Here is a 12,313-nt window from a genome sequence, read left to right on the forward strand (position 1 = left end):
AAATTTATATAATATAAATTTCTTAAATAAGTTCTGAAGCACCGTAGTTAGCCTTTATAAAGGAAGTAATTCTATTTCTTAATTCTTAGTACTTAGTATATAGCGAGTAACAAAGAGGAAAAACAATTGGATTTTTCTAAAACCTTTTTCCTGTTTACTAGGTACCTAGTTCTGAGTAGAATTAAATTTTAAGAAATATATTTTATATAATATACATTATAATTTACAATTCAATTATAATTAAAATTATATTGAAAATTGTGATAGAGGTTAAATCTGATAATGTTTCTTTGTTATTGTATGTGTATTTAAATACAAGGATGAAAATTCCTTCCTTATCGTTTTCTTCAGTTTTATATCTTATTTTCTTTATATTATAGTCGTCGTCGTCGGCCAAAGAATACTGAAAAAGAGTACTGTAAATGATTCCCTCTATTCAATTTCACTTTGCCTTATTTATGCTTCATTGTTTTGAATGATGTATTGTCTATCGACACCTAGATAACGGTAATAAAATGAAGGTGCCAATGTCTGTAGTACACGAAAGCTAGTAAATATTTTCAAGATTTTACTCAAGTCCACCGTTCTCTTCATCATCATCATCATCAGCCTGTCCTTGTCCACTGCTGGACATAGGCCTCTCCAGTGACACGCCACTGAGCTCGATCTTTAGCTCTTCGCATTACCGTTCTCTCTCTTAAAAAGTCACTGAAAACTTCGTCCTGCTTCAAACTATCCATTTAAAAATGACCAAATTATTTTTCCAAATAAAATTAGTACATAAATATAACACTAACTTTCATTACAGAGATGTAACAGAGGATCCGTTCACCGACCTTTATCGTGTTGAAGGGTTGAAGGGGATTTACATAGCATCCAAAGTTAATCAAAAGACTCAAGGATCCAATATAGAACCAGACCACCTTATATCGCTGATTTCGTTCGACCACGGTGTCACATGGTCTCCTATCAAACCACCCACTGAAGATGAAAATGGTAAGAAAATTATTCTTATGTTTTTTTTTAAGTTTTTTCACACCACATCCATGCTATATTGAACATTTATATTGCAATATTTACATCATCAAGTTTTTCCCTATTATTTTTTTATTTTTTTATCTACATTTATAATAATTCTTAATATAATCTTAATTTAGTTGTAATTGTAAAAGTTAACAATCCGGCCAGAAAGTACCGTAATTTAACATGGCTATTAAACTGTGAATTGTAAATTATAAAAGATTAGTTCATTCTGAAGGATATGACTTGTTATATTAATAATAAATGTTTTTTTTTAATTATAGGATTTTTTTAAATTTTATGTGTTTCTTCGCTTGATTTCCTATATTTTAACTATAATAACTCCCAAGTGGTAATCCAACTAAACTCATTATGAAACTTGAATGTCATGTGTATTTTTTTATTAGTTGCAATAAAGAATTCATATTTTTTTCTTTATATTTAATTGTCAAAAATGTTACTACTGTCTTTCCAGACCAGAAAATAGAAAATAATTTATTCTCCCGAGTAGAGATCGAACCCACGACAGCCTTTGCGTGTTTCAGATGCTCTCGCACTGAGTCACGATGGCCGTTATTTTTCTTTTTACTTATATAATAATTTTTTTCACAGGAAAACCTCTTAACTGTCACATGGAGAACTCGTGCAGCTTACACTTGTGTCAGAAATTCAGTCAGCTATATCCAGTTACAAGGTAATTGTATAATCAAATTTACTAATCTCATTTATTACGTGTACGTCGTGCACTAAAGATGCGAATAGCTGACTTGTAGAGAAGAAACTTATGGTAGGTATAGTACGCTTGACGAGTCCTGGCCACCAGATTATTCTAAGTAAACAATGCATGAAAGTTCAGGAAACCCTATTTCAGGGCGGCCACAACTCGCCGAACGTACTGTTCTTTCTTTATTTTTTTTTTTAGTAAAAATGATAGTTTAGTTTGCACTTGTATGTAATGTAATACTATCTTTTGTAGGTATAAAATTCTACTTACGTTATCATATCATTATTTATAATATCAAACAATTGAATTAGAGCATACACTATTCACCTCTATATTAATGACTCTTAAACAAAAAATGTTAATTTTCGTTGAAACAAAATTCTCTACGAGATTTATTATAGAAATTAATAAATATTAACTAAGCAGTAATTATAACATTTATTCCTAAAGTTGAAATCACAATTGGTTTTTACCATTTCCGTTTCATTAAATATTTTTAGCGGAAACCAATTAGAGACGTTTTTTTTATCAATACATAGCTGTGAGAATTATATTATAAGTAGTAGTTATTTAGTAAAAAGACAAAGAATGTATTTTTTTAATACGTAACAATGTCACATTCGTTTTATTCAAGAACATTATGTTTCTTACGTGCAAAACAAGGAAATTATTGACGATAACGACAATACTGTAGTTACATATTTTTATATATATTGTATGTATTTTTTATCATATAAATGTTATATTTAAAATAAGTACTGTCTAGAAATATTATTTATAGTGCCAAAGCAGGAAAAATCTAGTTAAACAAGTTATAGTCTAAAGTCTATTTTCCAAAGAATGTCAAAATTTATAGGTTTAATTTTTTTGTATAGTAATTTCTTGCTGTTATAGAATAAATGAAATAAGAAATTTGTCAGTATTTAAACATATGTGTAATACACACCAAACGGATAAGGTCAAGGTTAATATTCTTGTTTTATGATAACCTCTTCTTTATATTTAAGCATACCTATAGATATTTTGCGTGAGGTTGCCAAGTAAATGTTATCACTTTCCCTATTAAATAAATACCGGTCGGTGTATGTCTTGTTTCTTCCTAAATATGTTGATATATTTTGTTTATATATTGTTTTTATTAGCCTCACTCTGTACAAGAATATTTCATTTCCCCCAAGCGGGACTTGAGCGTACAACCGCCGCGTTTACTGTGCCGCTGCGCCATGATGGCCTCACTGTAACCATTTAACATAAACACAGACAACATTTTACTATTATCAATTTATCTTAGTATTTTTTAGATTTTCAATTAAACAACCTCTGTTGTTCAATAAGGTTTTACCTGTTGACCTATACACGGTAATTGCATTATACAGTATAGATAACATATATAAGTTTTCCCCATTAGAAAATGTATTGCCGATATCGTGGAGTTATTTTAATATCTATTTTTTTTAATATATTGGGAGAATCTAATGAGAAGTATCAATGCATTTAAATTTAAATTAAACTTAAGTACCATTTACCTAAAAATATATTTTTATATAGGAAGGAAGTAGAGATATTTATGCAATTTTTTCTAATATTTTTTTTGAACGCCACGCGTTTAATTAAAATTATGATCAAAGAAAATATGTCTGAAATATTTAAAAACAATCAATATTTTATTGCGTTTCTATATTAATAAGTTTTCAGATAGTATATAAAATCAGCTTCATGCTGTATCCCGTACATAGCAGGGTAGGCAGGGAACCTTGTTTTCAGACCCTCTGCTCCTCACTTACCGCCGAATTCTGGAGGAATTGGAGTGGCGGAATGTAACGCCGTGCTTTGTCTCGACACCAGAACGACGACGAAAAAGTTTTATGTAAAATATTATACATATATATTTAAAACATAGTCCTTTAATGAACATAAACTCATTCAGCAAGGGAAAGTAAAAATTGTATTGGTTATTTAATTATGTAGCTAACAAAATATAAAAACAAAAACAAAAATTTTGTTACTTCAAAGCGTCATATAGATATTTTTTTATCAAAAATATTATCTTTCTATGTTTAATCTTGAGTATAACGTAATAATAACATTTTTTTTATCAATATTTGACATTTCTAATTGGTTTTAAATTCGATTATATTCAATGCACACAAATATGTTGTTGTTATTATTGTCATATCGTCACATTCGTTCTTGCTTATTTTAGTTAATTAGCTTAAAGCAGAGGAAACTATAAATTTTCTTGCAAGGTCTTGGTCCCGAATGTAGCATAATATTTTGTTTCATCAAACCAGGATAGTAATCTGGATGGCTCATGGCTTTGAACTCATAACAAACTTGTACAGTCAGACATATTTTAACTGCTTATTTAGAACCCGCGCCACCTGAAAACTGTTCCTGAGTCCCGCTACATCCAAATTTTCTGTGTGGATAAACACTTTAAAAATGCTTAAAAATATTTTAACGGTTAGTACGTTTTATTAGACAGCTTTTATACAGATACTTAAATTCTAACTTAGAATTAAAATCCAAATGAGTAATGAATCTTACTTTTATATAAGTTATATATATTCGACAACAAAATCCTTCTATGTAATTAATATTATGACGAAAAATATTAAATTGTACTGCAAAAATTATTAGAGAAAGATTGTCAAGATTCAAATAAATGAAACGAATGATACACAAGTAGATGAACGGCATGTAATAGAGATACATTTTTTACAGCCAACCAGGATATATCATGAACGATGAAATGAGGTAAACACTAAGCTATAGAGAATGTGGTTTAAATATATATCTGGTTTGCAAAGCACGGGTGGCTTTTTCCATAGTGTTTTTTGGTTTACATGATATGCAACATTTTTGGATATTATTTTTGTTTTTGTGAAATTTACGTTTTTAAAAAGGGTGCCTAACAGCGTATGCTGATGTTTTGTCAATTTTATTCATTCGGCTAGATTACACGAGGCATTGATGTTTAAATATACATAGAATGTTTATTGAGGGTGTGCACGCAGTCATACAGGTTTTTTAAAATCGTGCCTTACATCAAAATTCCATTTCACCCACAAAAACCGCACGTCGTATTCGTCATATCTGTGTTGCTTTCTGGGTGTATTAGAGGAAAATGTTACTTATTTAACTTCATTACAGATCAGCAAGTATTATGAGTTCGAAATCAGCCCCGGGTATTATAATGGCGACTGGAGTGTTAGGAAAATCTCTCAAGGGAATCCCCGGTGTCTACATCAGTAGAGATGCAGGACTGACATGGAAGAGAATACTCAAAGATTATTATTTCTTTAACTACGGCGATCATGGAGGTGTGTTGGTTGCAGTCAAATATTTCAAAACAAGAGGCGAAACACGGAAGATATTGTATTCAACAAACGAAGGAATGGACTGGAATTCTTATCAGTAAGTACTGGACAAAGTATTCGTTGTTATATTCGTCAGAATTTATATTAACAGTACTTATTTGATAACGGTCACGTGGGGATCAATGTCATGTACAATTAAGCTCATACGTGATATTAGCATACAATTGGTGATTGTAATATTATCAGTAATTATAATGTTATTATTTATTTATTGAAAAACTATAGATTAATGTTGATTTAAGTAAAATATTTCCAGGTTCAACGAGGACGATCTTAGAATATATGGACTAATGACAGAACCAGGAGAGAACACAACAACGTTTACTATGTTTGGTTCCGCCAACGAACAACATCAATGGATTATTATTACTATAGACTTACTACATACTTTTGAACGTAATTGTACCGATGAGGATTACAAATTTTGGTCCCCAACTCCTCCTAACTCCCATGTCTCATGTGTCTTAGGTATGCGAGATACGTTCCAACGACGAATTGCTCACACAAACTGTCACAACGGTATTGGATACAATAGGCCGATTAAAAAAGAACGATGTGAATGTAGCAGACGAGATTACGAATGTGATTTTGGTTTTGTACTGTCTAATAATATTTGCGTGCGGAATCAAAGTTTGAATTTTGATCCGTTTGCAGTCTCGACTGATTGTCGTCCAGGAAAAAGCTACGTTAGGACTAAAGGTTATAGAAAAATTGATGGCGATGTATGCATTTCATCATATTACATGCCCTACGAACCTCAAGTAGTTCCTTGTCCTATCGAGGAGCCGCAAGAGTTCATGCTAGTCGCACTAAGGGACAAGATTGCACGAATTGATTTATCAGACAATTCCACTATCATCCCGGTTCAAGGTCAAAGAAATATTGTCGCTATTGAATTTGATATGAAAAACAACTGCATATACTGGGCTGATATAGAAATTGATAAAATTAGTCGACAATGTTTTGGCAAAGGTCAAGCTCAGGAAGTCGTTGTTGATAGTGATTTAGCGAGTATAGAAGGAATGGCTTTGGACTGGATATCGAACGTTCTTTTCTTCGTCGACGGAATACGGAAAAAAATAGAAGCAGTTAGGACGGATCTTACGGCTAAGGGAAGATTACGAGCTACCATATTAGATTCTACTGTACTGTCTAAACCCCGCGGAATAGCAGTGCATCCAAAAGCCGGTTATCTGTTCTGGACAGATTGGGATCGTAGCACCCCTTCAGTATCTCGATCAAACTTAGACGGAACGGATGTTAAGAAATTGTTCACAAAACCGATAGTCCAATGGCCTAACGGAATAACGATTGACCAAATGGCTGATAGAATTTACTGGGTGGACGCAATGGAGGATTACATAGCAAGTGCAGACTTAAATGGGCAATATTTCAGAAGGATTCTTTGGAATGATGAGAAAGTGGCCCATCCATTTGCCGTCGCTGTTCTAAAGAACCAAATGTACTGGGACGATTGGAAAACAAAGTCGATATTTATGGCGGATAAAGATACGGGAGCTAATATAATAACGATTAATGATACTTTATCCGGCCTGATGGATTTGAAAGTGTTTGCGTATTTCATGCAACATGGAAGCAATGCGTGTTCTTATAAGAACACTAGCTGTGAGAATCTTTGTTTAGGCGGTCCTGAAAATACTTTTAGCTGCCTGTGTCCCGATGGCTTCAAGAAGGTTAATGGGAAATGTATGTGTCCCAATGGCTTAGAGCCGGCTCCGAACATGACTTGTCCGAAACAAGCGGGATCTTGTTCTCCGGTATGTTTAACCTTTTTATTCTTATACGTTTCTTGTCGGCTCTTCTCAGCAGAACTGCCTTCAAAACTGCTTATATCTAGTATATTTGAATAAAGAACATTTTGAATTTGAATACAAAAAAAAAAGGATACAAAAGTGATCTCTATTTGTTAGTGTCATATAGATGTACTTTTGATAATTTTTATATATGTACCTATTATTATAAATTGCCATAATTATGAACCATAAAAAACACCGAACATAGGAGGAGTTCACTTGCCGCAACGGCCGTTGCATAACGAACACGTGGCGCTGCAACCGCAACGACGAGTGCGGCGATATGTCCGATGAGGAAGGATGCGCGTGCGCGCCGCCCATGCTGGCCTGCGATGAGCGCTGCTATCTGCCCACGTGGCGGTGCGACGGCGACGCCGACTGTGCGGACATGTCCGACGAGAAGGGTATGTTGTGTAATTCGCCTAATTCATAGAATTCGCTTATTTTTTTAAGTTGTCAACCTATTCTGCATAAAGCTGGATAAAGAGTACAGTTGAAAAATTCACTTGTAGTATTCTACCTCTTATAATATAATAAAATTGATTATCTATTTACTTGTTTTGTAAAAATACATCCTACATTTTTTTTATCTATATTTGTATTACAACTCTAAATATTGTTTTTTTTTCCAGATTGCGGCAAACAAAATTGTACTGACACTCAGTTCCAATGTGCCAACGGAAACTGTATAGAGAAGAGGTGGCTCTGTGATGGCGATAACGACTGTCGGGACGGATCCGACGAAAAGAACTGTGCGGTAAGTAAAATTTTCTATTATATGAACTATATATTTTTTATTTAGGTACTATTTGAATAGGACTGTTGTTTTGAAGACATTAATTAATTAAACATTTCCATAACAACTATTTTTTTGATAATGAAATTCTGGCTGTCATTGGCTATATATTTTAATATTTTCCTTATAAGATAGATACAAGTTACAGAGAAGAGCGATTATTTGTTCAATTATAGCAAAATCAACCAAAACGCGTCGACTCGCTCCGCTGCTCCGGCCACGTGTTCCTCTGCGGCAACGATACCGCCGGCCAGTGCATCCCCAACTCGTGGGTGTGTGACGGCGAGCGCGACTGCCCCGACGGAGAGGACGAAGGCGCCGAGCGCTGTCGGGACTCCACCTGCGCGCCCTACATGTTCCGCTGTCCTAGCGGCAAGTGCATCTACATGTCGTGGGTGAGTGAGTGTTATGCATTGTTTTTGCTGCATTTTGTATGAAATTTGACAACAACTTACAAGGAAATTCTGAAGAATGGAAATTTATATCCATATCATAAAAAAGTTTTACAACAAACTACTACCTAATCCTCGGAACAATATGATAGTGTTTTCGATTTCTTGGCTAAAATAAAACATTGTAAGTCTGCACAATGTGGCACTTTGTTTTTGTTGGCTAAATCGTATGTTGTACATTCATATTATGTTTTAACGTGTAAATTTGAAACCTATAAATAAATCTTATTGTAATTATTTCACTGCACCCTATGAATTATGAATAATTATATACATATTTTAATGCTAATATTATTTTTTAAATAAGAAAGAAAGACAAAAACTTGTACTATAATATTAATATTTATAATTTTTTTTTAGGTATGCGATGGCGAAAACGATTGCAGCGACGTAGATTCGTTAGACGAGAAGAACTGTTCTTCAGTAGGTCATACAAAATTAATACCCAGACCCAGCACAGAAACACCAGTATTCCCACACAATGGATCTTGTTTAGATTGGATGTTTAGATGTAATAATGGCAATTGTCTACCATATTGGTGGCGATGCGACGGTATCAACGACTGTGGAGATAATTCTGATGAATTACTCTGTGGCTTAGTGAATCCTGAGAAACCTGTTGTGAGTCCTGAACACGACGCTACAAGACATAAGTGCAGTAAATCTCAGTTTACTTGTGCACCTGGTGAGTAAAAACATTATTCTCGGTATTTTTTTCCCTAACAATTTTAAAAATGTTGATTTCTAAGAATTAAACTTAATTTTTATTAATTTTAATTACATTTGTATATTTTTATCAATGGTTTTTATGTATTCAATTATATCTAGGAGGAGTTCGCTTTACTCCTACGAGTAGAAGCGAAGATATAACAACAATTTACTTGTAACATTCGACCGATAGGCTTTTTTTAGAAACCTTCACATCACTCTTATATTTTTTTTATTATTTTGTGCTACAAATCTAACAAAACTTTGAAACCAGGTGTATGTATCCCGCTCTCGTGGGTATGCGACCTGATGGCTGACTGTACCGACGGCTCGGACGAGCGCAACTGTGGCTCCCCCTCCCCCTCTCCCGCCGGCACGCCACCCCTTTGCCCCGCGGACAGCACGCCGTGCGCGGACGCGCGTTCGTGTGTGCGCGACGTGCAACTGTGCGACGGTGTGCGCGACTGCGCTGATGGCAGTGATGAGGTTTATTGTGGAGCGGTACGTGATTTGTGTTAGTTTGCACCTGATATATGTATGTTGTTTTAAAGGTTTTAAAGTAGTTAGATTTGTAGGTGTTCGTTTATTGTGTTTAGGTGATAAAACTTTGTAAAAATCTTCATGGAGTTGTTTGAAATAATATGTCACTATAATTAGGAATTAAAATATTGAGAAACTTACATTTTATTATTTTGAGTAAACATTTGAGTTTTATTAGGATCATTTACTTATTTTTCACATAACATGAAATGCAAAGTTTTAATTAAAATTATTTTATTTCAAATAGAAACACAGGAACGTATCAAGCTGTCCATCTCGATACTTCCAATGCGACGATGGTCTCAAATGCCTCTGGCAAGTCAAAGTGTGTAACGGACATCAAGACTGCTACGATGGCAGTGACGAGGCCAATTGTACTAATGAAGATAAAGGAACATTTTATAACGTGTGTATTACTATCGACTTAAACACGGCTTCACCCGCTTAGAGTTATTGTTATATTATATCCAAAATATAATAACTCTTTACATAAATTTTTGCCTGTGTGTTCTAAATTATAAGCTACTGTAACTTTAGGTACTTTCATCTAAATCTGTTCATCAATCAAGTTCAATCCATCATTATAAACATTCACATTTATATTTTATTTATTTATATGGATTTTTTACTTTTATGCATTATGCGTGTGGTGTGGGTTTAATAACTCTATCACCATCAGCCACCCAGTACCTGAAGTGTAATCACTTCATTATCCACTTTCTGCCTTTTCCATCATTGTCGCATTTGTAAGAAGTGAAAGTGTTTTTCTAATATAGATATTTTCCTGATAGGGATTACACATTACTATCGACTAACACACTTAAATTTTATTCCTATCTTTTAAGTTGATTTTGTTAAGTAATAAATAATTAATATTATGTTTTATTTCTCAGTCTATAAGCATTGGGGTGGATCAATTCTCAATAAATGCGACTAGTTTCCTAATATCGTGTTGGGTGCCGCAACAAAAGCTTGTTGTAATGAACTTCTTGCCATCTATATCTAAGATTGGTGAAGGAACATGGAAAAATATGACTTGGACCAATGAAAGTGTTTATAGGTAGACTTGTCATTTGTTTTTTATTATTTAATAGTGACTCGCTCTACTATTTGTGTATTTATTTGAATTATTTTCGTGTTCTAATAACATTATCATTTTAAAGATCAGAATATCTATACCGAAATTGAAAAGTAAAGTGAAGTAAAACAGTTTTTTGGCCACGGTGGCAAACGTAAACGCTAGTTTTAAATATAAAAAAATCTTCCAAGTGTATAATAAGTATTATAGAGCGATTTATATATATATTAATTTTATTCTATTTAAGATTCAATGGACTTGAGCCGTTTACCGAATATAATGTAACAGTATACATCCAGGACAGCAGGACCAAAAAGATATACAGATCTGATAAATATGTTTCTACTGTGACTGGGGAAGGAGGTATGCATTTTTATATACATTTTAGTCTTAATAAATTCACTATACAATGTATTCTTAGATATTGCTCACGTATGAATAAAAATATTTTTGTAATATTTCCCTATATACATATTTCCTTAGTGGCGCAATAGAACAGCATCTGACTGTAAACGCGAAGGTTGTGGTTTCAATTCCCAGTCGGAAGAATGAACTATTTTCGTTGCCCAGTTCCGTTGAGAAGACAAAACGTGGTGTTGACTTCAGTTGAATTTAATTAATATTATAAATCCAATATGTATTAGATTAGATATTGTTAATACAAATACTATGTACAATAATAATATTTTTTAAATAAAAAATAGTTTTTCCAAAAAAATTATTCAAATGTACAGTTTGATTCCAGAACCATCTCCACCTCGTCGTTTAACAGTACGACAAATGGTAGGCAGACGAGTCAATCTGATATGGGACCCTCCAGCGGAACCCCGCGGTGTTATACATTCGTACACAGTATATTACGTACCGCCATTGCCGCCCATAGAAAGACTGATTCCCGCCACAGAGGATAATAAACCTATGTCCATTGTGCTGGAGGGATTCTTTAAGCCAAACAAGAATTATTCGTTTTGGGTATGTTTCTTTTTATTTATTTCTTATTTTAACTTGGTATTCCGCATATAGCAAGGTAGGCAGGCAGGTTTTAAGGTACTCTGGGGAATGCCCACGTTCCGTTGAATGTATTTTCTTCTCGTGATATGTTGAATTTGGCATACAAGTCTACATAATCATGATTTAAACTTTTAAAGAATATTTCTATATAAACCAATAATGATATTGCAAGTGTAGATAAATAAACTGGGGTTTTAACATTGATCTAATAGTGTCCCTAAATAGGAAAAGGGAAGGAGAAATGGAGAAAATAAAATGTTTGTTTAGCTTCACGCTGATTCTAACGTATAGCATGGCGTTAAGGGATAACCAAGAGGTAAGATACTTCGTTTCTTACTTTCTACCTAATTTTGTAGACATTGCGTGTTAGGGGGTAACTCAACAGTCTCCCATACCATAATATAATGGTTATAACCACAAATAATATTTTCTATGATACAAATAGGTGACAGCCACGAACGGCGCTCTCACGTCCCAATCAACTCCGATAGCGAACATGACGTTCGACGAGGTGAGCGACGTGGACGACATCGTGAACGCGAGCGTGTCGCGCCCTGCGCCCGGTGTCGTGGCGCTGCGCTGGCACCGCCTGCGCGGCGTCGACGGGTACGCCGTGCACCTGCGCCTGCCGCTCGGCTACAGCACGCGCGACGTCATGCGCACCGCCGACAACGCGCTCAACGGTGAGTGTGTGCGTGACGTGACGTCATGTCATATGTACTACTGTTGCAGACGAATCTTGCCATCTGTATGTACGAAATTGTGCGCTTGTGTGCATGTGCTTACAACG

General features: G+C 34.4%; 1 protein-coding gene across 3 annotated transcripts in view; it reads left to right on the forward strand.

Moving 5' to 3' along the window:
• LOC146530800 (sortilin-related receptor-like) overlaps positions 1-12,313 on the forward strand; it is a 39,683-nt gene that overhangs the window by 14,202 nt on the left and 13,168 nt on the right. For 2 of the 3 annotated variants that reach the window (XM_085199579.1, XM_085199578.1), the window contains exons 6-20: positions 809-996; positions 1,633-1,714; positions 4,469-4,501; positions 4,898-5,161; positions 5,381-6,902; positions 7,147-7,342; positions 7,571-7,695; positions 7,911-8,129; positions 8,547-8,871; positions 9,169-9,395; positions 9,682-9,840; positions 10,328-10,494; positions 10,760-10,875; positions 11,258-11,484; positions 11,969-12,206. In XM_085199579.1, coding sequence (XP_085055705.1) covers positions 809-996; positions 1,633-1,714; positions 4,469-4,501; positions 4,898-5,161; positions 5,381-6,902; positions 7,147-7,342; positions 7,571-7,695; positions 7,911-8,129; positions 8,547-8,871; positions 9,169-9,395; positions 9,682-9,840; positions 10,328-10,494; positions 10,760-10,875; positions 11,258-11,484; positions 11,969-12,206 — 4,088 coding nt within the window. The remainder of the gene's footprint in view (positions 1-808; positions 997-1,632; positions 1,715-4,468; positions 4,502-4,897; positions 5,162-5,380; positions 6,903-7,146; positions 7,343-7,570; positions 7,696-7,910; positions 8,130-8,546; positions 8,872-9,168; positions 9,396-9,681; positions 9,841-10,327; positions 10,495-10,759; positions 10,876-11,257; positions 11,485-11,968; positions 12,207-12,313) is intronic. The other variant, XM_085199580.1, reaches the window with a different exon arrangement.

This window comes from Heliconius melpomene, chromosome 16, assembly GCF_056956725.1.
Source record: "Heliconius melpomene rosina isolate 202511_hmr_F chromosome 16, ASM5695672v1, whole genome shotgun sequence".
NCBI lineage: Eukaryota > Metazoa > Arthropoda > Insecta > Lepidoptera > Nymphalidae > Heliconius > Heliconius melpomene.